Raw genomic sequence first — 27,335 nt, 5'->3', positions numbered from 1 at the left:
TGGAAGGTTTCTTAGAAATCTGGGTCCCCATCAATTCTTAATATGGCAGAGCAAAAACTTGTAGGTGACAGTGGTTTTGCATGTATTATTGTAGTTAGTGCACCTTTTATTTTCTTTCCTGAGCAGGACTGACTGAACCAATTAGTTACCTGGCGATATGAAAAATTATTAATCGGTTTTAAAGTTTTAGCTCCATTACTTACTGTGCACGTGACCCTGAGTACATCTAACCTCTCAGAGCTTATTTTCTCCATTTGTAAGTGGATAGAGTATTAGGTCAAACCTAATGCCAGTTTTCGACTGTTTTTAACATGGTTCAAACTAATACGAACATCATAATGGTGGGATGAGAATTAAATGAGACGCTCCGTGTGAGATGTGAGGGGTGGGGGAAAGGAACAAATATTAGCTTGGCAGTGGGCCATACACTGTGTTGCTCTAGGTACTTTGATTCCTTTGGTCCTCAGGACATTCCTGGGTTATAGGTGGTATTACCACATTTTACAGATCAGGAAGTTGAGGCTCAGAAGGTAAAATAACTTTCCTCTGGTTACTTAGTTGTCAGTGGTCATATAGATGATTAATGGCAGAGCCAAGCCAGGATTGAAAACTGAGTTGCTGCCCAAAATGGAACTCCTCACACGCTTGCTCCTTCCATTCTTTTCTACATCTTCTGTAGAAGAACTTTGTAATTATAAGGAGACAGCAGATGAAAGGTGTTATTGTCATTTGAACCACACGTCAGGTTCTGCTCTACGCGCTACACCAAGTCATTTACTTCGACCGTGTCTTAAGAGTTAGCTAATGCTTTATCCCATTTTATAGTTGAGATGATTGAGACACTGAGAGGTTATGTAGCTTGCTTTAAGACTGTACAGCTAATAAAGCGACAGACTAGATTAGAAAAGGCAGGCAGTTTGTCTTTAATGTCCATGCTCTTCACCACTACGCTCTCCTACTTCGTGTGTAGGTTGTAATGCTGAATTGTTTTTAATTAAGCTTTTATGAGATACTTAATATTAGTATAATAAGTAATTCTTTATGTGTCACCAGAGATTTTTAAATCAAATACTCATTGAGCATCTACTCTGCAAGTCACGGTGGGGCGGGGGGGTTAAAGGAAAGTATTCATGGAGTCTGGAAGGCAGGCCTTATAATCATTCCTGTATCTTTTATAAGTTCTCAGAATTTAGAAGGCATGTGTCACATATATGTGTTGTAATTTTAATGCATGCCAAATAAGGCAAAGCATTAGAATAGTTGGAGAGTGGGGAGGAAGGATGAGTCGTGGGTAGAGATACTGTGTGTTGAGGTAATGAGCGAAAACTTTCAGGATATTCTGAGGGAGTATACTTTTTCAAGTGTAAAGCTTTGTCTTAGAGTTTTGGTTAAGGTGTAGTTCATTAAAGGTTAGTAAGTTGGTTACTAAATTAATTACTTAAACACACTTGGATATTTAATTAAATCAATTATTTTTTTAAAGGTTTTATTTATTTGACAGAGAGAGACACAGCGAGAGAGGGAACACAAGCAGGGGGAGAGGGAGAGGGAGAAGTGGGAGAGAGAGAAGGCTCCCCGCGAAGCAGGGAGCTGGATGCGGGGCTGGATCCCAAGACCCTGGGATCATGACCTGAGCCGAAGGCAGACACTTAAAGACTGAGCTACCCAGGTGCCCCGAAACACACTTGGATATTTTAAAAATAAAATATCTGAGCTTTTGAAAACTCCTTGGTAGCTAATTCCTCCTTTTCTCTGCTGTTCTCCCTAGCTTTGCCAGGTAGTAGTTCTGTTTTTTTTGTTTTTTTTGTTTCTCTTTGATGCTTCCAGAGTACCGAGTACATGCCTCACCTTTGCTATTTATTAGTTTTGGTATTCATATTGCCTTGTAAATGCTGAGAGTGAGTTCTCCTCCTCTAGTGTACACGTGCTTTGAAGACAGGGCGTAAGTCCATCATACCCCCCCATTTTATAGCTTTAGCACTGGGCCTGGAACCCATAGGTACTGGGCTGTGTTTGGTGATGGGTATCAGTGGAAGAATGTTAGGATGTATTGAAATTGATCGACAGTAGTATTGGAACTGTGTTGAGTTAGAAATGCGGGGACTAAGGGAAGGAAGAGAGGGATATACTTCCAGCAGCTAACATTAACTTGCTATCTCTGTTTTTTCCCTTCTGTTTTCCCTTTCAACTTACAATTAAATGAGGTAGTTTCATAAGTTTAAATTCTACCTAGTCATGGTTAGAAAAAAGTGAAAAAGTAGTCTTGATTTATCTTAGAATATTGGCAACAGAAAATTAGATAGCTGTAGCCATTAGCTGAGATTACTTAGATCAGAGGAAAAGAATGGAAAATTTTGAAGTAGTTCAAGTTTGTGGGGGATTTGTTTCTTGTAGTTAAGAACAGGGTTGTAAACATAAGCATAACGGAAGTTGATAGAATTCTACAGAAATGAATTGACAATCTGATATGAAGAAACTGCAAGAATGTGAGTACCTTAGAAGCTTAAAAGAGCTGATGATAGCTTAGAGCAAATTAAACTCACAGATGATAGCTTAGAGCAAATTAAATAAGTGAATTGTAATTTGATGTGTCTAGATAATAGTATTGAGTATTTGTTGGGAGCACCTAGGTTGACAGATCAGGGTAAAATATAAAAAAACAACCAAAATAAGTTCAAAAAACAATAAGTAAAAGTACATTAATTTGCTGTTAGGAAGAGAATTGTATTTGAACTCTGTACCTCAGAAAAAAATCTTGTTTTCCCTTTTCTTTCCTTTTATGTCAGATAACTAAGGATCCCTTCTGATTATAAGACAGACCCCTTAGATTTTCACTACTGTGTATTCCGTCTTAGATTTTTACAGATAGCTCACGTTTGTATTGTGCTTTGCAGTCTATGCAACATTTTTACACTGATAGGTAAGTCATTTGATTTTGTCAGATACAGGCAGGGGAGGTAATACCACCCATCAGAGATGCTGAAACTGAGACCCAGAGAACTTAAGTGACTTGTGCAAGTTTACACAGCTGGTTAATGACAAAACCTGAGCTAGAAAGGTTTTCTGAAACTACTTTGATAAAATGCTCCAGATTCCCCAAACTTTTTAAAAAGTCAGTTTCTCTAGTCTTGATATTCTCTCAAGGTACTTACTGTTTTATCTTTATTTTTGAAACAAAGGTAGCCTGGTATCACTCTCTCTACTCTTTCTGCTTTGCTATTCATTCTCTCTCTAAAGACTCTTACTGTTTATTTATCCAATCAGTATACACCTCAGTGTCTACTGAATGTTGACATATATTCTTGCATATGCAAAATAAGGTGGCTTCCATTATTAAGAAAAAGAAACTTGGAAAACATTTTTTATGTTTCTGTTCTAAGGATTTGTAGTTAAATACAATATTAGTAAGCCAGTTGCTAAGTTATGAGCATTTTCTGAAAATCCTTAATTTAAAGAATTTGCAATAAGTAGCATCTCTAAAATATGTCAGGTTGTGCATTTGCGTCCTGTAGAATTAGTAAATGGAACTTAATTTGTGGTCTGTTTTAATAAGAGTGGGAAGATTGTGTAGCTTGATTGACCATCTTACTAATTTTTCCCTTTGGTTATTAATTAAATTTATACTTACCAACATAGAATGCTTCTTAAAATATAAATGTGATTTTTTTTTTTTGTTAATAACAAAATGTTCAGGAAGCCAACTTTAAAATTACAGTGAATGTTAATGAGAAAATGATTTATATATATATATATATATATATAGCATACATACCTTTTTGTCCCCCCCCTTATTTATATAGTATTTGAATAAACTTGAAAGCTGTCAAATTTGGAGAATTTCAAATAAAATAAGTAGATGCAAAAACGTAGTGAACCTCAAAGTTCCTGTCATTTAGCCCAGGACTCAGCAAGAAGGGTCAGTCCTGCCACATCTACTTCGCCCCTTCTTGTATTATTTTGAGCAAATTCCAAGTATTGTATACTTTCGTCTGTAAATGTCTCAGTATGTTTTTTTAAACAATGAAAGGCAGTTAGCTACAATACTGTTACACACTTTAAAAAATTAACAATAATTTCTTAGTATGAAATATCCACACTTTTCACATAAGAGTAAGACCACAATAATAAAATCAAGCTTCTATTTTTACTTATATGCTCCCCCCACCCAAGTTCTATAAGAGGCTGAATAAGTATTTTAAATCCCACATAGCAGCTAAATAGAGGAGGAAATGATGATAGCAAAGAGAATATAGGAAAAAAGAATAGAACACAAAGCAATAGTGAATGCTTATTTCAGTAGCCGTGAGTTAGAGAAACTTTAGTTTTGCCTTTCTGGAAGTAAGACAAGGGTTCAGAGATTAAACAGTACTCTGGTTAGAATGTGCACTCACTCATGGTTCATTGAGTGAGACCTGCCCTAGAGAGCCTCTGTCTTGACCTACCCTTTATCTGAATCCTGCCTCTTCTCCCCGGTCAGTTTTCCCTTTGAAGTGATTCTTTTTTTTTTTTTTTTAAGATTTTTTTATTTATTCATTTGAGACACAGAGATACAGAGACAGAGAGAGAGCATGAACAGGGAGAGAGGCAGAGGGAGAGGGAGAAGCAGGCTCCCCGCTGAGCCAGGAGCCCAATGTGGGGCTCGATCCCAGGACCCTGGGATCATGACCTGAGCCAAAAGCAGACGCTTAACTGACTGAGCCACCCAGGCGCCCCTGAAGTGATTCTTGGATGTAGTGGAGTCAGGTGGCAGAATCAGACACACCAGGGTTTGAATCCTGGCTGTTATTTATTGACCATTTGACCTTGACAAAATTATTCTCTCCGAGCCTATTTCTTTTTCTACAGAAATTTTTTTTTTACAAAAAAAAATCCCAGTTCAAAGGGATGCTCTGAGGAATAACTAGAATAATGTATACTATGTATATGTGTGTATGTATAAATATAGATGGCACTATTCGAATGTTTTTCGTGTGTGTGTGTGTATATATATATATATGTGCGCCTCCGTCCCTTCCAATCTTAAAGTATGACCTTGACAATGAGCACTGGGTGTTATAAGCAGATAATGAATCATGGAACACTACATCAAAAACTAATTACTGTATGGTGACTAACAACATAATAAACAAACAAACAAAAAAAGACCAGACCTTTATAACATCTGGGCTAGCCTGTTGTAATATTACCTCTTAACCAGTTGCCTCTAGTCTCTTCTCTCTAAAGTCCTTATTGCCTTGGGAGTCATTTTTTTCTAATGACTACACCACAGTGTATCTGCACTTGCTAAAATGTAGATCTGACCGTCTCTTCAGGATAAACTACAGGCAGCATTTTCCATGTTAAATGAAGCAAGCTTTTAATGATCTGTCATATATTTGCTTCTCCAGCCTGATTTTCTGTCACTCTCTCCTTTGTTAGTTTCATTAGTGCCAAACCGTTATTCCCTGACTGTCCTGTTTTATTGCCCTTCTTGTCCATCTATTGGATTCCTACTCAGCATTTAAAATCTAACTTATATTTTCCCTCTCCTTGAAACATTTCCTTCCCCCGCCTCTCCTCCCCATGCCCTCAGGGTAATCCTTTAGTGGCTCACAACAGGCTGTGCGCCATCTCTTTAGTCCATTTTCATAGCGCCATTCTTAGAACTTGGTGCCAGGATTTGCTCTGAGGAGCTGAATCTGGCGATCATTCTTCCATTCTAAATAGAATAAACACAACTGATAAAAAAATTTTATTAAATGCACTAATATTATATATGGGTAAAATGTATTTAGTAAATATGTTTTAAATGTTAATGGTTTTTAAGGAGATGAATTAATTGTTGGAATTTGTAACACTTTAGTTCATTATACACTATTGAAATAGCAATCTAATTTTTAATGACAAGCTGTTTCTTCCAAAATTCGTGCTAAATTAAGAAGTCATTTGGGAATTAATAAAAGCATCTGGACCTTCCTCCCTGCCTTCCATCCTCCAGCAGTCTGTCAATAAATTGAAAGAGAAAAATAATACATATGCAAACATCTATGTCTGTTATATACGGTGTATATGTATATACACACACACACATATATATAGTATAATATATAGGTGCTTGCTTTGTTGAGGAAGAACATTTAGAACAATACACTTATAATTTTAACAGTATTTTTAAACCAAACCAAACAACCATTGTTTTTTTTTCCTTGACGATGATGATGTTTGTGCTAAGATAGTGTGACAGAATATTTGGCAAGTATTAAGCAGAAGATACCTTAGAGATCATTATAATTAGTAATAACTAATTTTAATTGGTCAGTGGCAGCTATGGTACTAAGCCCTTGATGAGTGTTGTCTAAGTTAATTCTCAGACAACCTTGTGAGATTGGTACAGTTATTAACCCCATTGTTCAGGTGAGAAATTTAGACTTAGAGCTCTGAGGTCACGTTGTTAGTAACTGGTTGAGCTAGGACTTGAGTCCAGTTCCAGAGTACAGGGTTTTTGGTGAAGTAGCAAATACTAGTTAATTCTCCCCATTGGGAAGTCAGACCCTGGTCTTCCTTCTAACAGACAGAGATACACTTACCACCTTACAATCAGGATCTTTGGGTCCAATTCTGTCACTAACTAGATGAAGATATTTGGGCTCAGAGAAGTTTAATGACCTGTCCCAAGTTTGCAGGTATAAGTTAGAAGTTGGTCAAAACTAAAACCTTAGCTTTTTTCTTCAGGTACTGGTGTTTCTGTTCTGCTGTGACGCACATAACCTCCCTAGTTGGAAATGATTTACTTTCCAAAGCGTGTGCTTGGAGGAATTGTAGTAAATATAGAATTAAAATTATTTAATTTTCAGATATTAAATTGATATGGAAAAAGATTAAGATTACAGCTTTAAAGTATGTTTTTTTTTTCCTAGAAGTAAATCGTTTGTTTCTCACTTGTTAAGTAAGTCAAATAAGGGGAATGTGCTTTTTGTGGGAAAATGGATTTTATTTGTTCTTTTGGACTACTAATTTTGGACTACTAATATAAATTGAGTTTCTTGATTTCATTTAAGTTATATACGCATATCCATTTTATCCAAGTGCTTAAGTTTTTAATTGAAAATATTGTATCAGCAATTCATCTTAATTTCTTGAGTTATCCTAAGGATGCCTTTTATTTTCAGTTAGAAAATTCATTTTAATTAGAAAAAAGAATTTTATGACATGTTATTAGGATTTCTCTAGGCATTCATTAAATGAGTTAATACATGTGAAATTCTTAGCAACAGTATCTGACACATAGTTAACTTTCAGTAGATATTGACTGCTGTTTTTGCTATGATAATAGTGACTTCTAGAAAGAAGAAAAAACATGAAATACGTATGGGTGATCAGAAGCAAATTGTCTTGGTCAGCTTTTCCTTATGATTCAATGTGAGCTTTATTGCTTAGAATGCAGTAATAATAAAGCCAGATAGGCTGTAATTCACCCATAAGAATATAATGTGGTCAACTTTTTCATGCATTGATAGTGAGCCTTAACAGGTTTAGTTTATGAATTGGGATAATCTCCAAAAGAAATTAGTTTTTTTTGAATTACTCATTACTTGACTCCTTAAAAATAGCAGCTTATTTTACTCATATAAAAACTTAGAATATGAAATAAATCTTAAAGCTTCCGTATATTTTAAAGAGCAAAAGATTTTCAGACGAGTATGATTGGTGGCTCATTACCAGCTAAGTTACATTTTATGGAAATTGCATATGCTTGAAAAAGGGACTGAATTTAATCTTAAAATAATCTTCTCAGAAGTGACTTGAATTTAAACAAAGTTTAAATGTATCCTCCAGAATGAGAACATTGTAGGGAGAGCACTGCCCAGAGGTGCTGTCCTAAGCGTTATGGGCGTATTTCTTTTCTTTCTCATCATGAAAGGTAAACCTAGGCATAGGGGACGCTTGGGTGGCTCAGTTGGTTAAGCACCTGACTCTTGATTTCAGCTTGGGTCATCATCTCAGGGTTGTGAGATTGAGCCCCGCATCACGCTGGTTGTGGAGCCTGCTTGGGATTCTCTCACTCCCTCTTCTCCTCATGACCCCTGCTTGAGCGTGCTTTCTCTCAAAACAAAACAAAACAACCCAGGCACAGATTTCCAGATGAGAGAACCTAGGCACAGATTGGCCCAATAATTTGACAGAAGCAGGCTTCAAACCCTCCTCTCTTTGAGACTTGCATTTTATATTCATTACTTTTGCTTCAGTTTATAGCATATTTGTATTCTCCATAAATGCTTTGCTTTCATACCTTAGACGTGCCCGAAAAGCCCTTGGAAGGGCTTTCTTTCTCATTAGTTCCTACTTGTACGTGATTCTTTAATTTTACCAGGTTTCAAAATAATGAATTGACTCCCTAGCACCTATCAAAGGGGACCAGTGAGATTTTGTTTTTATTTTTAGTATCATCATAAATTCAACAATTTAAAAATATTTTTGTTTCAGTTCCTTACAGATACTATCTTTTTGATGTTCAGATTGTCCTATCTTTGGTTAGTGGGAATCCTTTTGATACCACTCCAGTAGTCTTTGATAGCTTTCTTGCTTCCTGGTATAACAGGATGTTCCAGGGTCTTTTTGTACATTACTGCCCTTGGCCTGGAAATCAGCCATTTTCTCTGAGGAGCCCTTGTTCTTTTTTTGTAGGAAATGGTATTATGTTGGGCACAAGGGGTACTTACTCATTGCTCCTGAGTTGGTTACCGTTGTTATTACCACCCCAGTGGATAAATTTAGGAATTTTTTTTTTAATAGAAATTTTTTTTCTGATGGATTCATATTTAGAACTTCAGAGTTTTTACTTCTTTGATTTTATATTTGTATCTCTTCTCGTATGCTAAAACCTTAATTCTGAATGACATTAACATAATAACTTATTTCATTAATATTATAGTTTTATAACAGCAATATTAATATGATTACTGAAAATAGCTAACTTTCTTCACTTCCTTTTGTCTTTAGAATATATTCGGTAAGTGTGTACAATTTTATGTTTTAAATCCTCTTGCAATAGCTCTTTTCTATGTTGTTAAGCTACTGTCTCAATACACAGCTAAGTTTATTTGTTTTATTCTTAGGCATTCTTTTTTAAAATTTACTATTGTTTTATCACTTACATCACTTACAAGCTCAAATTCAAATCTACAAGGCAAGGTCCATTTGGAAAAGTCTAGCTTTATGCCTATCTCCTCTTCCTGTTCTCTCCCTCTTCCTATAGGTTCCCTGTTTCTATTAGTTTTTGGTTTACCTTTCCACTTCTAAAATGTAAGTCTGCATAGTAATACATCTATATGTCATATATACACATACAATTACAATTATATATGTACATAGAAATAAATTTGTATTTTTTTCTTTCTTAGGTAAAAGCTTCCTGTGCATAGTTATTTATCTTGTTTTTTAATTTGTCAGTATATCCTCAAGGTCCCTTCATAGCAGTATGTAGATATGATTCATTTCTTTTTACAGTTGTATAGTGCTTCCTTATGAAGATGTACATTAGCTCATTGAGTCTTTTGTTATAACAAGACTGTAGTCAGTCTTTTGCTAATGTTGCTAGCGTTATGCATGTATCTGTTCTTTATTTTAGTTTATCTTTGAGATAAAGCCCTGAAAGTGGGCATGTTGGTGTAATGAATATGTCATTTTGCCAGATATTGTCAAATTTTTCTCCATAGGATTTGTACCATTTTGCATTTCCAGAAATGCAAATGCTTTTATATTCTAGGATTCAGTAAACTTGTAAGGTGTAAAGATGTGAATTAAAAGAAAGGAAGTATCAAATAGTTACTGATAAAATGTCAGAGTTTAATGAAAGCCTATTTTCTACTTGAAAGTGAATTGATCAGTAAATTATATTCAAGTGAAAATGAAATTTTCAGGGTTGGATGTTTGGTATGTTTGTGTGTATTGTGAATAAGGATTGAAAAATATTCTTTTGGATGAAAAATAATAAATTGAGCATTAAACACTTTAAGTTCCTTGTTAATATGCTCTTCCATTTGGCAGGTGAATATTTTGGGTGAAAAAACGAGAATTAGTTTCATTTTGAGGACTCAGACTGTTTGCTCCAACGAAGAAAACATTGATTGGATTTGAAATTTGGCAGTTGCAGATTTAATAGTTATAGTTTTCATTGTCCATATATATCCTTGAAGGTTTGTGACATGATGTAATTGTACTTTTGAAAGAGTATAAATATTGGGTCACTTCTCTTTTTTCCCAGCTTTACTGCAGGCTCTTTGTTGTCTACTTGTCTTATTTTATTTTTTTTTAAAGAAATAATTTGTCAGAGAGAGGGAAAGAGGGAGAGAGTGTGCACCTTCACAAGCAGGTAGAGGGAGAAGCAGGCTCCCTGCTGAGCAAGGAGCCCGATGTGGGACTAGATCCCAGAACCCTGGGATCATGACCTGAGCTGAAGGCAGATGCTTAACCGATTGAGCCACCTAGGAGTCCTGCTAAAATAAGTCCACCTTATTTTAAACACTTTTTATGAAGGATATGAAAGAGTAGAATTTTTCAGTTTAATGAATGAAATTTTTTGTATTATGAAGAAATTAGGTGCTGCATTGTTGCTTGTGTTTGGGAATTTAGGAAGTTCTGCTATCACTCGTGATTAGCACATTTTTATTGTAGGAAGGAAAAAATTGGGAAGAGAGTTTGGGTTCCGATCATAGAAGACTTGATTTTCAGGCTGTTAAATTTGGACTTTATTTTGTAGACACTGGAAAATCAATAAAGGATTTATAAGATTTACATTCTTCAAGTGAAAAATTTGAGTGGTACACTTTTTAGTTTTAATGTAACCTTTGTGATGTAATTGAGTAGTTATGAAATACTTTTTCCTTATGGAGAAACTGAAGTGTACATGTTATTGCTAATGGCTGACTATGGTAACAAATGTTTATTGAGGCCATACTGTATGCCAAGTACACACACACTACTAAGTACTTTATTTGGATTGTCCCTCTGAATCCTTACAGCTCTCTGGAGAATGGAGAGCGTGTTGTCATTCCCATTCTTATCCTATCAGAGGAGAAATTTAAGGCTTAGAGAAAGACAACACATTATCCTAGATTGGATCCTGGACCTATAAATAAGACCATTATTGAGACAGTCCATGAAATTTGACTGGAGTCTGTTGATTGGATGGTCATATCGATCAGTGTTAACTTCCTGATTTTGATGGTTTTGTGGTTAGACAGGAAAATGTCCTTGTGTACTTAAGATATATATATTGAGATATATTAAGCAGTAATGGGCATCATGTCTGGAACACCTATTCTCAAATGGTCCAGAATGTTAACAGTTTCATAATCTGGGTGAAAGGTATATAAAAACTCTGCAGCTCTTACCTAAATTTGAAATTATCAGTTGATCCTTGATCAACATGAGTTTGAACTATACGGCTCCACTTATATGTGGATTTTTTTGGGTAAATACAATACAGCACCGTAAATGTATTTTCCATATGATTTTCTTAATATTTTCTCTAGCTTTATTGTAAGAATACAATATATAATACATATAAATACAAAATACGTATTAGTTGACTGTTTATGTTATTGGTAAGGTTTATGGTCAACAGGAGGGTAACAGTAGTTAAGATTTTGGGGAGTCAAAAGTTATATGCAGATTTTCGACTGTGTGGGGATTTGGTGCCCCAACCGCTGTGTTGTTCAAGTGTCAACTGTATGGTGCAATGCATATATCTCATTCCAAGCATGTGTGTATATGTACATATCTTTACTGCCTCTCTTACTTACTCTAACCAATGTCATATGATAGAAAAGTTAGAAATTTCAAGCAAATTTTTATTTCTTCCTCATTGTACTTATTAATTTACTCAGTTTAACAGCATTAGCTATAACTTTCAAGTTTATTTCAAGTCAGATTGTTTGCCTTTTGTAATATTTATACTCTGAGGTCACTTAATAAATGTTAAATGATAATGGTATTTTTTCTTTGCTCTTTTAAGTTTATACTTTATAAGGGACTGTTAGATACGTTTTGTAAGTTATTTGTCTTAATTTAATTTTAAATGTCACTATCAAAATAACAGCCTGCTTTTTGTTTTAACATAGGTTATCTTATGATGAGGCTTTTGCTATGGCTAATGACCCCTTGGAAGGCTTCCATGAAGTAAACCTTGCTTCACCTACTTCTCCAGACCTTCTTGGTGTGTATGAATCAGGAACTCAAGAGCAGACTACCTCACCAAGTGTCATCTATCGGCCACATCCTTCAGCTCTGTGCTCTGCTCCTATTCAGGCTAATGCCTTAGATGTTTCCGACCTTCCCACACAACCTGTGTATTCATCCCCCAGACGTTTAAATTGTGCAGAAATATCTAGTATCAGGTAGGAGATCATCAAGATCCTTATTTTGGAGTATCATGTTAAACAAAGGGACAGTTTGCTTGGTTGCCTAAAGTTTTAATATTTTAGAAATTTTGAATAAGCTCATCCATGAAGAGGAGCAATACCTGTTAATGTTCAAGAGCAGGGGTCAGCAAACTTTTTATGTAAAGGGCCAGGTGGTAAATATTTTGGGCTTTGTCAGCCATATAGTCTCTGTTGCAGCTCTTCAGCTTTGCTGTTAAAGTGTGAAAGCAGCCACAGACAGTACGTAAATGAATAAACTCCAATGAAACTTTACATATGGACACTGAATTTTGAGTTTCATATAATTTTCGTATGCCACAAAATATTATTATTTCGATTTTTTTTAACCATTTGAGAATGTAAAAATAAATCTTGGCTTACGAGCCTTGCAAAACAGGTAGCAGTCTGGATTTAGCCTGCATTTAGTTTGCTGACCCCTGTTCTAGAGTAGCACTATTTTTTTTTTTTAAAGATTTTATTTATTTATTTGACAGAGAGAGAAAGAGAGAGATCACAAGCTGGGGGGGCGGGGTGGGCAGAGGGAGAGGGAGAAGCAGGCTCCTGGCCGAGCAGGGAGCTTGATGCGGGGCTTGATCCCGGGTCCCTGAGATCATGACCTGAGCCGAAGAGAGACACTTAATCGACTGAGCCACCCAGGCGCCCCTAGAGTAGCACTATTAAATAGAACTTTCTGTGATGATGAAAATGCGATAAGCATTGGCTGCCTGTGGCTGCTAGACTTGAAATATGTTAGCTTTAGCTTTGACTGATTTTAATTTTTAATTAATAATTTATAAGTTAATTTTTAAATTAATGCTATTAATTAAAGATAGTGGCTATCACATTGGATAATGCAGTTCTAGACCTTTGTGTTTATGCCAGTTCTGTGTGAGCATATGCTGATGTTTTCTGAACTCATCTTTACAGCATCCATGTTACAGATCCAGTGCCTTGTTCTACCTCTGGAGTCACAGCTGGATTAACTAAATTAACTACCAGAAAGGACAACTGTAATGCAGAGAGGGAGTTTTTACAGGGTGCTACTATAACAGAGGCTTATGATGGCAGTGATGATATTTTTGGGTTGAGTACTGATAGTCTGTCCCGTTTACGAAGCCCATCTGTTTTGGAAGTCAGAGAAAAGGGCTATGAAAGATTGAAAGAAGAACTTGCAAAAGCTCAGAGGGTAAGCAAAAAAGATGCTTTATTCTTCATTGTTTTGTATTTGAAATTAACATGTATTCATGACGTGGGGCAACCCAAATGAAGTCATTGCAGTTCTACATTTATCTTCCCATGTGTACAGCCTCAGTTCCTGTTGGGCAGCATCTAGGCATCTGTGAAATTGGTGGATTAGTAAAGAAGCTCATCTAAGAGTAGTCACTGGAAAAATGAGAATCTGAAACTCTTTTTGTGTTACCTATGTTGCCTGCTCCCTGTCTTACTTATCATTAATGCAAATTTGGTGGGTTATGTTCCATGTGTGGGTTTTCCTCTTCTTGTGCTTGACTTTATGGTCCTTCACTTGAAGTCAGTTAGTCCAAGTCATTTTGTTTTGAGGAATTGTTTAGTAATAATTACCTTTGCCATTCAGCTGGGCTTGAATATTTTCTGTATCTTATCTTGGAGAATTTTCTTTTCTTCATAGTTTGTTGTATTTCCCATTTGGTCATCTTTAAAGTTCCTGCTGTCTATTCCCAAATTTGTGGCTATGTCTTACTCTTTTTATGTGACTGTAATTAAATTTCAGAGGGAAATTTACAGCACCAAATATTTATAATTAGAAAAAGGGGAAAGTCTTAAATCAGCATTCTAAGCTCTCACTTTAAGAACCTAGGAAAAAATAGCAAAATCAGAGCAAGCAGAAGGAAGGAAGGAATAAAGAGCAGAAATCAATGAAATTGACAATCGAAGAACTAGAGAAAATGAAAGTGCTGATTCTTTAAAAAAAAAAAATCAATGAAACTGACAAACATCTAACAAGACTGACAAAAAAAGACAAATTATCAGTAGCAGGAATGAAGCAGGATATCACTGCAGATGCTGCAGATGTCAAAAATACAATAAAGGAATAATATGAACAACTCTATATAAATTTAACAACTTGGGTCAAATGGACCAATTCACGTTTAGAAACTTGAGAAGATAGGACATTTTATATGTGTGATTTTTAGCATGTCTTGACATTTCACAAACATATATTCCCACTGTCTTTGCTACCAGACTTGTCTCTTAAGAGTGTAACATTGATTTTTGTATCCCTGGTGCTTAGCATAATACAATACGATGGCTGGCATATATGTCTTCTTATTACTGCTTCAGCGAATGGCTGATAACTAAATAGCCATGCAGATATGTTAAAACATTTTGATTAAATATATTTTATCATAAAGAAAAATTAATAGCCATTTTATCTTTTTCTAGAGGGAGGGGTGTGCTGAGATGTGATTGTATTTGGCTTCTGTCATCTGGATCACACTCTGTTGTTTTAATATACAGTATTAAGTGAAATCAGAGTTTATATAGAGGTAAACTATTGAGCATATATATATCCATCATTGAGAATACTTTGGTGGTTCTTTATTGATCAGAACAGATTGCTAGTTTCTTAGCTCAAGTTGGGAGTTTCTTTTGAAATCTTTAATTTGCTGTATTAAGAGTTCCTGTTGAGGTAATTGAAATAATAATGACATGTGAACACATACGTATGGTGAATTATGAAGAGTACATGATAGTATTAATACTTAGAGCTCAAGGCTTGAAAATGCCTCTTGAATATGAAAATATTTCTTGAATCATAGCAACTTGTGAATCAAAATTATGTCTACAGCCATTCTCTTTATTCTGATTATTCTTTTAAGAGAGGCCAGATAGTTACCATTTTTCTATTCTTTAACCTATTTTTGTCTTCTTATATAAAGTGAGTTTCTTGCAGGTGATACATGATTAGGTTTTGCTTTTTTATCTGTTCCAGTAATCTCTACTTTTTAATTGGTATATTTAGACCATTTACATTTAATGTGATAGTGATATGGTTTGGTTTAAATCTGCCATTGTACTGTTTTGTTTTCTGTTTGTTCCATCTATTCCTTTTTCTTCTTTTTCCTTCTTTTATGCCTTCTTTTGGATTAATTCCACTTTTTTTTTTTTTTATGATTTTATCTTCTCTCCTTTGGCTTATTAGCTATATATCTTTGTTGTGCTAATTCAGTGGTTAGGGTTTATAGTATGCATATTTAACTTATTCCTCTCTACCTTCTGATGATGTAATACTACCTCACATATAATGTAAGAACCTTAAAAAAGTGTACTGTCTGTAGCCTTTGTGCTACAGTTGTCATATATTTCACTTGTTCATATGTTTAAACTCTACAATGCATTGTTACTATTTTTGCATTGAACGATTATCTTTTAAAGAGATTTAGATGATAAAAGAATCTTTATATTTACCCATGTAGCTGCCATTTCCATCGCTCTTCATTTCTCCACGTGAATCCTGATTTCCATCTGATAATTATTTTTCTTCTACCAGGAGGACATCTTTTAACATTCTTGTTGTGTATGTTTGCTGGTGATAAATTATTTTTAGTTGTTATGTATCTGAAAAGGTATCTTTTCCCCACCTTTGTTTTTGAAAGATATTTTCACTTGGTAAAGAATTTTAGGTTGATAGTTTTTCCTTTTAGTACTTTAAAGATGCTGCTCCAGTGTCTTCTAGCTTGCATTGTTTTTCACAAGAAGTGAGGTGTTTTCTTTTGTCCTCTGCCTGTGATGTGAGATTCCTCTTTAGCACTGGCTGTGAGCATTTTGATTATGGTGTACCTTGGTGTAGTTTTCTTCATGTTTCTTGTACTTAGGGTTTGTTGAGCTTCTCAAATCTGTAGTTTGTTAATTTTCCTTGAATTTGGGAAGTTTGGACCATTATTTCTTAAAAAACTTTTACATACCACCCCTATCTCTGCTCTCCTTCCAGACTCCTATTACACATTCAAGAGACTTCTTCAAGTTGTCTCATAGCTCACTGGTGCTCTGTTCATTTATGTTTTAATTTTTTTTTTTTTCTCCTTGTGTTTCATTGTGGATAGTTTCTGTTGCTGTCTCTTTCTTCAGTGTCACTCCTCCTTTCTTCTGCAGATCTAATCTGTAAATCCTATACAGTGTATTTTTTATGTCAGACATTGTGGTTTTCATCTCTGAAAGTTTGATTTGGGTCTTTTTAATATTTTTTTGCTCTTTTTAATAAGTTCAGTCTTTCCTCTAGCTTCTCAAACATATGAAATTCAGTTTAATAACTGTTTTAATCCTTATGTAATAACGCTTTCATCTTTTTGGGTGATAAGCTAGGCCAAATCGTAGGGCTCACCTAATTTGTTTCTCATATTTGGAGGATCACTGTCTGCTGCTGAGTGCCTAGTGTCTTAAAAATTGTTTTATGTATTTTTTCCAGTTTTTTAGTTGTGTCAGATGGGGTTGTAAATATGATCTCTGTTACTCTATCTTGATTGGGAATCAAAGTTTTATTTCTGTTTGTATTGTTTATTCTGCACCATCCCAGTAACCCTAACACAAAATTTACATACATTTACACACGTGCTCCAATAATTTTGAGCTTCATGAGGATAAAGATTACAAGTGTTTTTTGCTCATGATTATATTTTGAACACATAATGGGTTCTTAATACATTTTGTTGATTAAATGAATATATACATGTGTGTATAGTTACATTATTGTAGAATAAACACACATATTAGTTAGGGACATGCTAGCTGCTTGTAAGCAACCCCTAAATTTTAGTGACTTAACCTAAAAGAAGTTAATTTTTATTTATTGAGCATTCTGCAGCAGATGCACATAGTTGATACATAGTTCTTTATGAAATAATTCAGGGATCTGTGTTTCTTCTGTCATGGATCTTTGTAATCTTTTCAAATTTTATTATCTGTATCTAACCAATGAGATGAAGGGAAAGGAAAGCTTGGAAAAGGCACACCTTTTTCTAAAAAGCCTTGGCTTAGAAGTGACACATACATTTGCTCACATTCCATTGGTGCAAACCAGTTTTCTGCTGATACATGTGTGGTGGGCTGGGAAATGTAGTCCCTGGCTGGGCAATCACTCCCCGGCAAAAAATCCATACTATGTATAGGGGGAATACCCATGTGGATCATTGATTCTGAGGTGCAGGGATTCCAGAGATGATGTAGTTCTTCACTTATTTGGCCTTCCACAGGTCATTGCTGAAGACCAGTTTTGATGGACTTCTGAGGTAGAAGTTGGGCCTTAGTTTACCTTTATTAAAATGGTGCTTCCTGGACTTTACCCCAGATTCTGCTGAAATAAAATTACTGTGTTGAGGCTTGAGGATATGCATTTTTAATAAACTCCCTTGTTGATTCTTTTATTTGCTAAGTGTGATACCTACTGGTATAATGTGTTACTTCCAATTTTTAATTATTTTTCCTTAAAAAAGAGTGAGATAACTTGGAAAATAAAATTCAGTGGAATAGCTTGCAGCCAGATAAAGTCACTCAGAAACACATATCTGTGTCAAATTCATATTCAGCATGGCCCTACCAATTGTGTAGCCATGGATGTTCATAAACATGTACAATGTTCTTTCATAAACAGATATAGTTCTCTGTTATAGTACTGACAACATTGTACAAGGCCCTGTAGGGGGCAAAAATAAATTAGATTTGACCCTGTCTTTACATGTTTACTAGTTGGGGAGAAAAGACATGTATACATGGCCATGTTTCACTGATTTGAATTGTACATTTTTTCCCCATGTTAACCATCATGACACTCATCATTGCCTACTTGTGTGTGAACTTGGTCATAGTTGTTCATGTTGTGATTAATACAATTGAATTATGTGAGTTGGGTTCTGTATTTGTTGGTCTTAATTACTGGCTTAAATATCTTCAAAATGACCTCACTATGATAGGACGTTGAAAGAGAAAGGTATTAACAAAAAAATCAGCTTAAAAGAGTTCTTACTGTAAGTATAAAATGAAAATTCTAAGTGAAAAAAAATCGTATCGTAGTTTCATTGACAGCATTTTTTCTTTCTTGATATAAAAATGTTTATCTTAAAAACCATAGACTTAAGTTTGATGGAATATACTTGATCTGAGTCCTGATATTCTGTCTTGAATATCTCTCAAATTTCTTTTCGCCAGTACAATCGCTCTAAATTTATATCTGTTGCCTAAAATACAGCAGTAATCAGTGAACTGTCTTTCTTTTCTCTAGTCTTTTTTTTTTTTTTTAATTTTAAACCTCAGCAACCTCACTATACTTCAGAGTAACAATTTTGAATTGCAAATCTGATTGTTGCTATCCTGTTTAAAATCCTTCAGTGACTTCCCATGGCCTTTGAGATAATCTCCCCTTGTCTTTAAAGGAGGACCTGATTTCCAAGCCAGTGCTTTTTAGGATGGGCCGTAAACCTAATTTTCTGGCATTATCTTTTTGTGGTGTACATCCCTTCTCATCATAAAACCTACTCTTTCATTCCTTCCTCTACATTTGGTAAACTCCTACTTTTTCTGGTGTTTATACATCACTACTGTAGCCCTTATCAAATTGCCTTGTGAATCTGTTTAAAGATTTGCTGCCCTCAACAAGCTGTTTGTAAAAATCATTAACTGGGTCTCACTCCTTTTTTGTGTCTCCAGCACCTAGATGAATGCCTGGTGCTAAGAGAAAAATTAACATTCTATCAACACAAAAATAATGTTTGTTGGAGGAATGAATTTTCAATAACTATATTACAATATAAGATTCTGATCATGAAAAGTACAGATTCTAAAAAAAATATTCACATGAAATACAATTTCGACTTCTTAGAGGTAGATTGAGGATAGATCTCAAAGCATAGAGAGAAAGTAGTCATATATTGATGGGGAAGAGATTAGACCAGACAGATGGGCTCAGACTGGGGAGTGAAACCAGTGAATCAGATCAGTTTAAATTCTAGCTTTAGAGTATGGATCTAGAGTATTTAGAGTATGGATTTCTCCTAGAAAACTCTGAAAAGGGAAATTGAGCACATGTTGTCGAGGGCTTTTAGTATTTAGGGTGAGGCTTATACCACTTTGATAGATGATAGGGAGCTATTCAAGAATTTTGCCTTCATGAATGATATATGTATTGCTCTAACTGATTGTGTGGATTTCTCAGGGAGCAGTATCTTACTTGGTTTTGTAGCTTGAGGATTACCATAGTGACCACCTAGCAGGAAATGTTGAATGAATTGACTTAGTTTCCATATGTAATTATAAAATAGTGCAATTTTAGAGTTTGAAAGAACCTGGCATTAAGTTTATGCAGTTATAGATTTATAAATTAACTCAGGGAGAATTGGCATCTTTATGATGTCTTTCTACTCAAGAACATGGTATGTCCTTCTTCTGTTTGTTTAGGACTACCTTTGTGTTTTTGTATGTGGCAGTATTTTAAAGTTTTCATTTTGCATTGTGGTCTTAAGCATTATGAAGTATTTTGTTTTCAATGATTTTTGCCCTGTATTCTGTCTAGTCTGATATCAAGATTCAGATTCCTATTTTATTTTTATTTGTATTATATTTTTTAGTATATTTCTGTCCATTCTTTTATTTTTAATCTGTCTGAATCACTTTGTTTTAGGTATGTTTCTTATCTAGAACATAGAGATGGATTTTGCTTTTTTAAGCCAATCTGAAAATTATTTTCTTTTTAATTAGGTGAGTTACATCTATGCACATTTATTGATAAACATGCTACATTTGTTTCTGTCACATAGCTTTCAGATGTCTACTGTGTGTGTACACAAACCTTTTCCTATGTGTTCTGTTTTCTTTGTGTCCTCTTCCTTTTTGGTATTTTGGAAGGTTTGATTTCCATTCTAGTTGTTACCTTTCTTTAATCAAAGTTTATCTATCTATCTATCTATCTATCTATCTATCTATCTATCTATCTATCTATCTTAGCCTTTCTTTAGGGATTGCCTTTGTGCCCTACCATAAGCAATACTAAACTTATCTAGTTACAGTTTTTCTCTTATATCATTTGATTTTAGTCAGACTATTATCTCAGTGTTAATCTCTATGCTCTTAGATATATTTAGGTTTATACTACTTGAGTTGTGCATCTCAAGTTATAGCCCTTTACCTCCCATTAATATTTAAGAAATTTGTGAATTTGATTTCATCTTTCTCTTATATTTTGTATGTGTTATTTTTATATTTCTAAAGCTTATAACATTTAAATAACTGTTTTGTCAGCTTTATCCGTATTAAAAAATAGACTTTATTTTTTAGAGCAGTTTTAAGTTCACAGTAAAATCGAGAGGGTGGTACAGAGTTTCCATTCACTCTGTCCCCACATTTGCACAGCCCCTCAACATTATGAATTGTACATTTGTTATAATTGATGACCCTAGATTGGCATATCATTATCCTCCAGAGTCCAGAGTTTATATTAGGGTTCCCTTTGTTGTATGTTCTATTGGTTTTTGACAAGTGTATTATGACATGTATCAACCATTGTAGTATTATCCAGGATAGTTTCACTGCCCTAAAAATCCTCTGTACTCCATTTATTCCTCCCGACCCATTAAATGCTAACAACCATTGATCTTTTTATGGTCTCCATAGTTTTACTTTCTCCAGAATGTCATATAGTTGGACTCATACAGGATGTAGACTTTTTAGATTGGATTCTTTTATTTAATAATATGCATTTATTTTCCTCCATGTCTTTTCATGACTTGGTAGCTTATTTCCTTTTAATGCAAAATATTCCATTATCTGGATGTACCAGAGTTTGTTCATTCACCTGCTGAAGGACATTTTAGTTATTTCCAAGTTTTAGCATTATGAATGTATAAACATCTGTATGCAGGTTTTTGTGTAGACATAAGTTTTCAGCTCCTTTGGGTAAATACTAAGAAGTGCGATTGCTGGATCGTATGGTAAGAGTCTGTTTAGTTTGATTAAAAAATGGCCAAACTGTCTTTTAAAATAGCTATGCCATTTTGCATTCCCAGTAGCAATGTATGAGAGTGCCTATTGCTTCCCATTCTTGTCAGCATTTGGTATTGTCAGTGTTCTGGATTTTGGCCATTCTAATCAGTGTGTATCATTGTTTTTAATTTGCATTTCTCTGATGACATATAATATGGAATATCTTTTCATATGCATATTTGCCTTCCCTATATCTTCTTTGTTGAAGCGTCTGTTCAGATCTTTTGCCCATCTTTCAGTCAGGTTGTTTGTTTTCTTACTGTTGAGTTTTAAGAATTTGTATATTTTTTCATAACAGTCTTTTATCAGATACATCTTTTGCAAGTATTTTCTCCAGTCTCTGGCTTGTCTTTTCATTCCCTTGATATGCCCATCTTTTAGTTGTAGTTCTACAGTGAAATATATTTGCTTCTCACCCCCAGTCCTTAGTGTTAAAGCTTCGACAGCTTCTTCTGGATTATGTGAATCTCTGTTCTTTACTGGATCCCTGAGTCATGCTTATACAAGAGATATTCTCTAAAGTTTTACAGGTTTATAATTCTTTGTCTCTGGCCTTGGACTTGAAGGACACTTTGGCTGGATATAAAATCCTCATTTCCCATTTTTTTGAGTATCTTCAAAATGTTATTCTGTTGTTTTCTAGCATAAGATGCTATCGACACTTAATACCAATCTGATTGTCTTTACCTTATAAAGGTGACTTGGCTTTGCCTTTAACTTTTTTATTATGGTAGCTTCACATATTTGTGTTGGCTTTCCATGTTTAAATGGATTGGATTTCCCTGGACTATTAGGAGGAGGCTCCTGTGAAGGAGTAGGATAAACCAAGATAGCTTTCTCAATTTTATGTTCAAGAGCTTTCCCTTCCATTGTTATTGGTGTATCTGTGTAGCCACTTCTGTCTCTTGGAGGTAAACTTTTTTCAAGAAGGTTTTCTCCTCTAGCCCAGTGTCTCTGCAAACTTTACAGGTTTAACATTATGTCTAGAAATGATATTTCTAGAAATAGAAGAAAAATACTTTTATACTACCTTCTGTGATCTGTTTGCTTTGCAGCCTTGCCACCCTCTTTCTCCTTTGATGTCTGAGCCTTCTCTCTGTCAGTCTCCATTATTCCTGCCATGCAGTTTGGTTTCGGATTCCATGAGTTTTTCCCTTGGGGTGGGCTGTGTCCTGGAAGGGTCTCCTTGCTGGATGCTCTGCAGTTTCTGAGAATTGAGGGCTTTACCGTACTGTTTGCTGCTTTAGGACTGCAAGTAGGGTTTCATACTCCACCTGCAGCTTGGAGCCTGTGGAACCCTTTTCCTTTTTCTCCATTTGTTCTCATATTTGTTCTCCCAGTTTCCACAGTTTGCACAGCTTTGACACGGTGTATTATGACATGTATCAACCATTTGCACAGTTTGACAAGTGTATTTTGACATGTATCAACCATTGTAGTATTATCCAGGATAGTTTGGTCAAGTCCTCTCCTTTGGGGTAAATGTAATGATTTTTGGGTTTTGAGGCTTCATAGGATACCTCTGTAGTCCCTTCTGCTTCATGCTGTCCCTTCCGCGTAGTTGCTGATCCTGCTGTCTTGGCAGTGTAGCCACGTTCTCTTGTAGTCTAAGATTTGTGGGGATTCCCTTACGTAGTGTTGTTGACGATGTGGTCTTTGGGTTCTTCTGATATTTCAGTTGGTATATTTGGTTTTCAGGAGTTGACTTTGGGGGATTCAAAAACTATGCTGCTACCACAATTACAATACAACTAACCCATTATTTTATTAATGTAATTGTGACCAATATATAGGAAGCTTGGATTTTTTAATCCCAAAATTTGAAAGATTAATTTAGGGGAACATACAAAATTGCATATTATTCACATCTTAAAGGATTTTTTTAAACATCTACTTGATACCTTTTGAGAAGTCATGTATAAATGAGGGTATGATTTTATCGTTAACATTTTTCTTAAAGTGCAAATATGTATAATTTGCCTCTGGTTGCAGTACTAAATGGGTATAGTCTCCTAAAGGAAATTTTAGACTAATTGCCATATGGTACATAAAGTTATCTATAAGTGAACAAATTTTAAAGTAAATATGAAAAAAACCCACTGAGTTTTTATTGAAATGGATAAATGCAATTAAATTCCTTGCTTGATGGAAACAAATATGTTCAGAGAAGAGGGAAAAAAGAATGAAGTCATTTAATTGTTTATTTTCACATGTAATATATAATCATACTTAATCTTTGGATGTCTCATGGAAGAAACATGAAAATTTAATATATGAGTTAGAATTATTTATAATTTTAGATTTGCCTGATTGTCTTCCACATAGCAAGTGCTAAATAAACATTTTCAGTGTGAACATCGTAGGAGGGGACAGTATTAATATTTTGTAATTTTATTAGTAAAGATTATATAGTCTGCTGAATCTAACTTCAAACTATGGAAATTCAAAATAAAATGATCAATTTCTCATAGGAACTGAAGTTAAAAGATGAAGAGTGTGAAAGGCTTTCTAAAGTACGAGATCAACTTGGACAGGAATTGGAGGAACTCACAGCTAGTCTGTTTGAGGTTGGTCTCTTTACGTCTTGGCCAAGAGCAACATCTTGATTTTTATATATTGATAGAATTGTTTTTTGAGGGAATCTTGGAAAAGATATGCTTAGCTTCACACATAATTTCTAAGTCATCTAAGAAAAATTAAATCTTTAAGAAATGTAGAGTCTTAAAATGATGGGAAAAGGAAAAGACCCTGTGGGCTACCAGTATTAGGTTGTTTAAAAAATGCCTATGTGGAAAGAAAGGAGGTAAATTTTAATTTTGTTTTTATCAAGTATTTAGGGGCTGCTTTAGGGTAATCTTATAATATGACTCCACAACAAAGATAGCAAGCCCTTGAGGTAGCTATCTGAGAGATGATGGTTTGAGGATTGTTAGAAGGCACATCTACTTGTTAGAAGGTCCACCTGTTTATCTCCAGCCTGCCAACAGGACCACAATTTCTGCCCAGCTCGAGCAGTGTTTCTCGTGAGGGGTGCCATTGACACTGTCATTTTGTATTGCTGATGTTATAGTCAGGATTCTCCAGAGAAATAGAACCAATAAAATGTGTATATATACATACACAGTATATAGAAAGAGCCTGATAATAAGGAATGAGCACAGGTGATTATGGAGGCTGACTATTCCCAAGATGTGCAGGGTGAGTTAGCAGCGGAGACCCAGGAGAGCTGATGGTGTAGTTCTAGACCAAGTCCGTAGGCCTGACAACTGGAGAACTGATAGTGCAGTTCTAGTCCCTAGGCTGACAGGCTTGAGACCCAACAAGAGCTGATGTTTCACTTGGAGTGTGAAGGCAGGAAAATTCTCTCCTACTCCAAGGGGATCAGCCTTTTTGTTCTGTTTAGGCTGTCAGCCAGTTGGATGTGGCCCAGCCACATTATGGAGAACAATCTGCCTTAGTTAACATACCAATTCAAATGTTAATCTCATCCAGAAACACCTTCATAGAAATACCCAGAATAATGTTTGACCAAATACCTGGGCATCCAGTGACCTCATCAGGTTGACACATAAAATTAACCATCATACTTGGCTTTGGCCCCAAAATGCTAGTCATATTCCTTGATCATTTTGAAAGCTTTTATAAGTTGTAAACCTGGGAGAGAGGGAGAGGATGGTACTTAATTTGATTAAGAACCACTGTCATAGAATGCCCTTCTTGGGTTAAGACTCGAGCCTTTAAAAGTGCCTTATTCAGGGGCACCTGGCTGGCTCAGTTGGTAGAACATGTGACTCTTGATCCTGGCGTCATGAATTTGAGCCCCATGCTGGGCATAGAGCTTACTTGAAAAAACAAAACAAAACAAAAAACGGTTCCTTGTCAAAACAGTTGATGTGTTACTGGAATGACTAATGCCATTATCAATTGTCAATAATTTCTTTTTGGGGAGCCTGCTGGTTCATTCAGTAGAGCATGTGACTCTTTTTTTTTTTTTTTTTTTTTTTTTTTTTTTTTATTTTTTTAAAGATTTTATTTATTTATTTGAGAGAGGAATGAGATAGAGACAGAGAGAGCATGAGAGGGGGGAGCGTCAGAGGGAGAAGCAGACTTCCTGCTGAGCAGGGAGCCCGATGTGGGACTCGATCCCGGGACTCCAGGATCATGACCTGAGCTGAAGGCAGTCGCTTAACCAACTGAGCCACCCAGGCGCCCAGAGCATGTGACTCTTGATCTCAGGGTCGTAAATTGAGCCCCATGTTGGGTGTAGAGATTACTTAAAAAAAAATAAAATCTTAAAAAGATGATAATACTAATTTTTTTTCCTCTAAAAACTTGTTTTTAAAAGTTTGAGTGTAGTAAAAGATTTTAGAAAATTTTCTTCCCCTTTTGTTATTTTTATTTATACAACATCTATTTCAGTTTTAGAGGTATGCATATTTTCTTACATAATTGTAATTCTAATACATTTTGTATTTTTTTCTTCAAATAACATGTTTTCATGTTGACTTACCTGGTCATTGTCATGAGAGTCATAACCCACCAACTGCATATTCCACCATTTCTATCATTACAAGTAACACTGTTAACACGTTACATGTGGGTTTCTTCAGATGTGGGTTTTCCATGCCCCCTCTGCTCCACGCCCCTTTGCCCTGTCCTCTTTCTTTTTAGGGGGGTCATTTTCTTTCATGAACATGTAAAAACTGATTTATTATTATTTTTTGTTAGCTAGTCATCAAAGACTAGAGGACAAGAGCTATACGACTAACTACATTTTTGTTTGTAGAAGGGGTAGACAGAAACCTTAGACTTTTTCTTCCAGTATTGTCTGGCCAGAAGAGAATTTTATAATGATATATGGATGCTAGATAAGAAAGCAAATATATTAAGCTTCTCATTTGCCTGCCCATAATTTTAGCCCTACTTAGTTCCTCTTGTCTGCACTTGCCGCGTATATTCTGTTAGATGAAGTAGGAAGAAAACAAATGGGAGGAAATTTATCCCTCTCCATAGCAGAATGTGAAGGACCAGAAATGCAGTTTTTGCAATAAGTGAAAAGGTATATCTAAAAAAAAAAAAAGATTTTGGGCCCTTGATCTATCCCTGACCTGACAATGGCTAATAGCGTTGACACTATATATACTTTCTGGGAAAGAAGTTACACTGACAAAAGATGATTTCAGTAATGAAGAAAATTGTATTCAGACCAGTTATTTATGAATTTTGTAAAAAGATGCTAGAAGTTTTTCTGTGGTCTTTTGTGTGTTCATGATCTCAGTTTCCCATTGTCTTATGAAAAGATTTTTTGCTTGTATTTTAGGTATATGTATATATAGTTTTTTAAGAATTAAAGATTATTTCGAATAAACACAATGTGCACAGCTTTGGTAAACTTAACATGTAAATTCAAATTAGGAGTTTGTTGTGTATGAATAATCTTGAATATAATTACATTTTGTAGCAAAGTTGGGTCTTAAAATTATCATATACAAGAACTCTAAAATTATATATATGTATGTGTGTGTGTGTATATATATATATATATTCCCACCTAGTGTCTCAGATTTTGAGATAATATAAAAATGAAGTCAGGTGAAAGAATGCTTTACAAAGTAGTTTCATTTGACATGGAAAAGAAAAAGATAGGTAGCCTTAACATTTTTTTCTTTTACATTTTGTCAGCCAGTTTTAGTAAATGTCTATGATATGCCGAGTTTTCTCTTCATAATGTTGTGAGGCATATAGAGCAAATTACTGTCATTTTATCTGTGAAGACAGTGAGGCATGAAAGGTTAAGGAGCAATGCTGGGATTCAAATTCATAGCCCTGATCCTTGCTTTAAGTACTATGAAGATCATAAGTGGTACTTCGTTTGTCTCGGGCTGCAGAAAAGGAGTCCTCATTGAGGCCTCTCCTTTATCCCAC

General features: G+C 35.1%; 1 protein-coding gene across 3 annotated transcripts in view; it reads left to right on the top strand.

Annotated features, from left to right (window-relative positions):
• The window catches only part of RAB3IP (RAB3A interacting protein), a 44,538-nt gene that overhangs the window by 1,910 nt on the left and 15,293 nt on the right, over window positions 1-27,335 (top strand). For 2 of the 3 annotated variants that reach the window (XM_032420426.1, XM_032420425.1), the window contains exons 2-4: window positions 12,102-12,377; window positions 13,329-13,587; window positions 23,882-23,977. In XM_032420426.1, coding sequence (XP_032276317.1) covers window positions 12,127-12,377; window positions 13,329-13,587; window positions 23,882-23,977 — 606 coding nt within the window. In that variant the 5' untranslated portion in view covers window positions 12,102-12,126. The remainder of the gene's footprint in view (window positions 1-12,101; window positions 12,378-13,328; window positions 13,588-23,881; window positions 23,978-27,335) is intronic. The other variant, XM_032420427.1, reaches the window with a different exon arrangement.

The sequence above is a fragment of the Phoca vitulina genome, unplaced genomic scaffold (assembly GCF_004348235.1).
Source record: "Phoca vitulina isolate PV1807 unplaced genomic scaffold, GSC_HSeal_1.0 scaffold23, whole genome shotgun sequence".
NCBI classification, from domain to species: Eukaryota; Metazoa; Chordata; class Mammalia; order Carnivora; family Phocidae; genus Phoca; species Phoca vitulina.
This window is presented reverse-complemented; position numbering and strand designations above follow the sequence as displayed.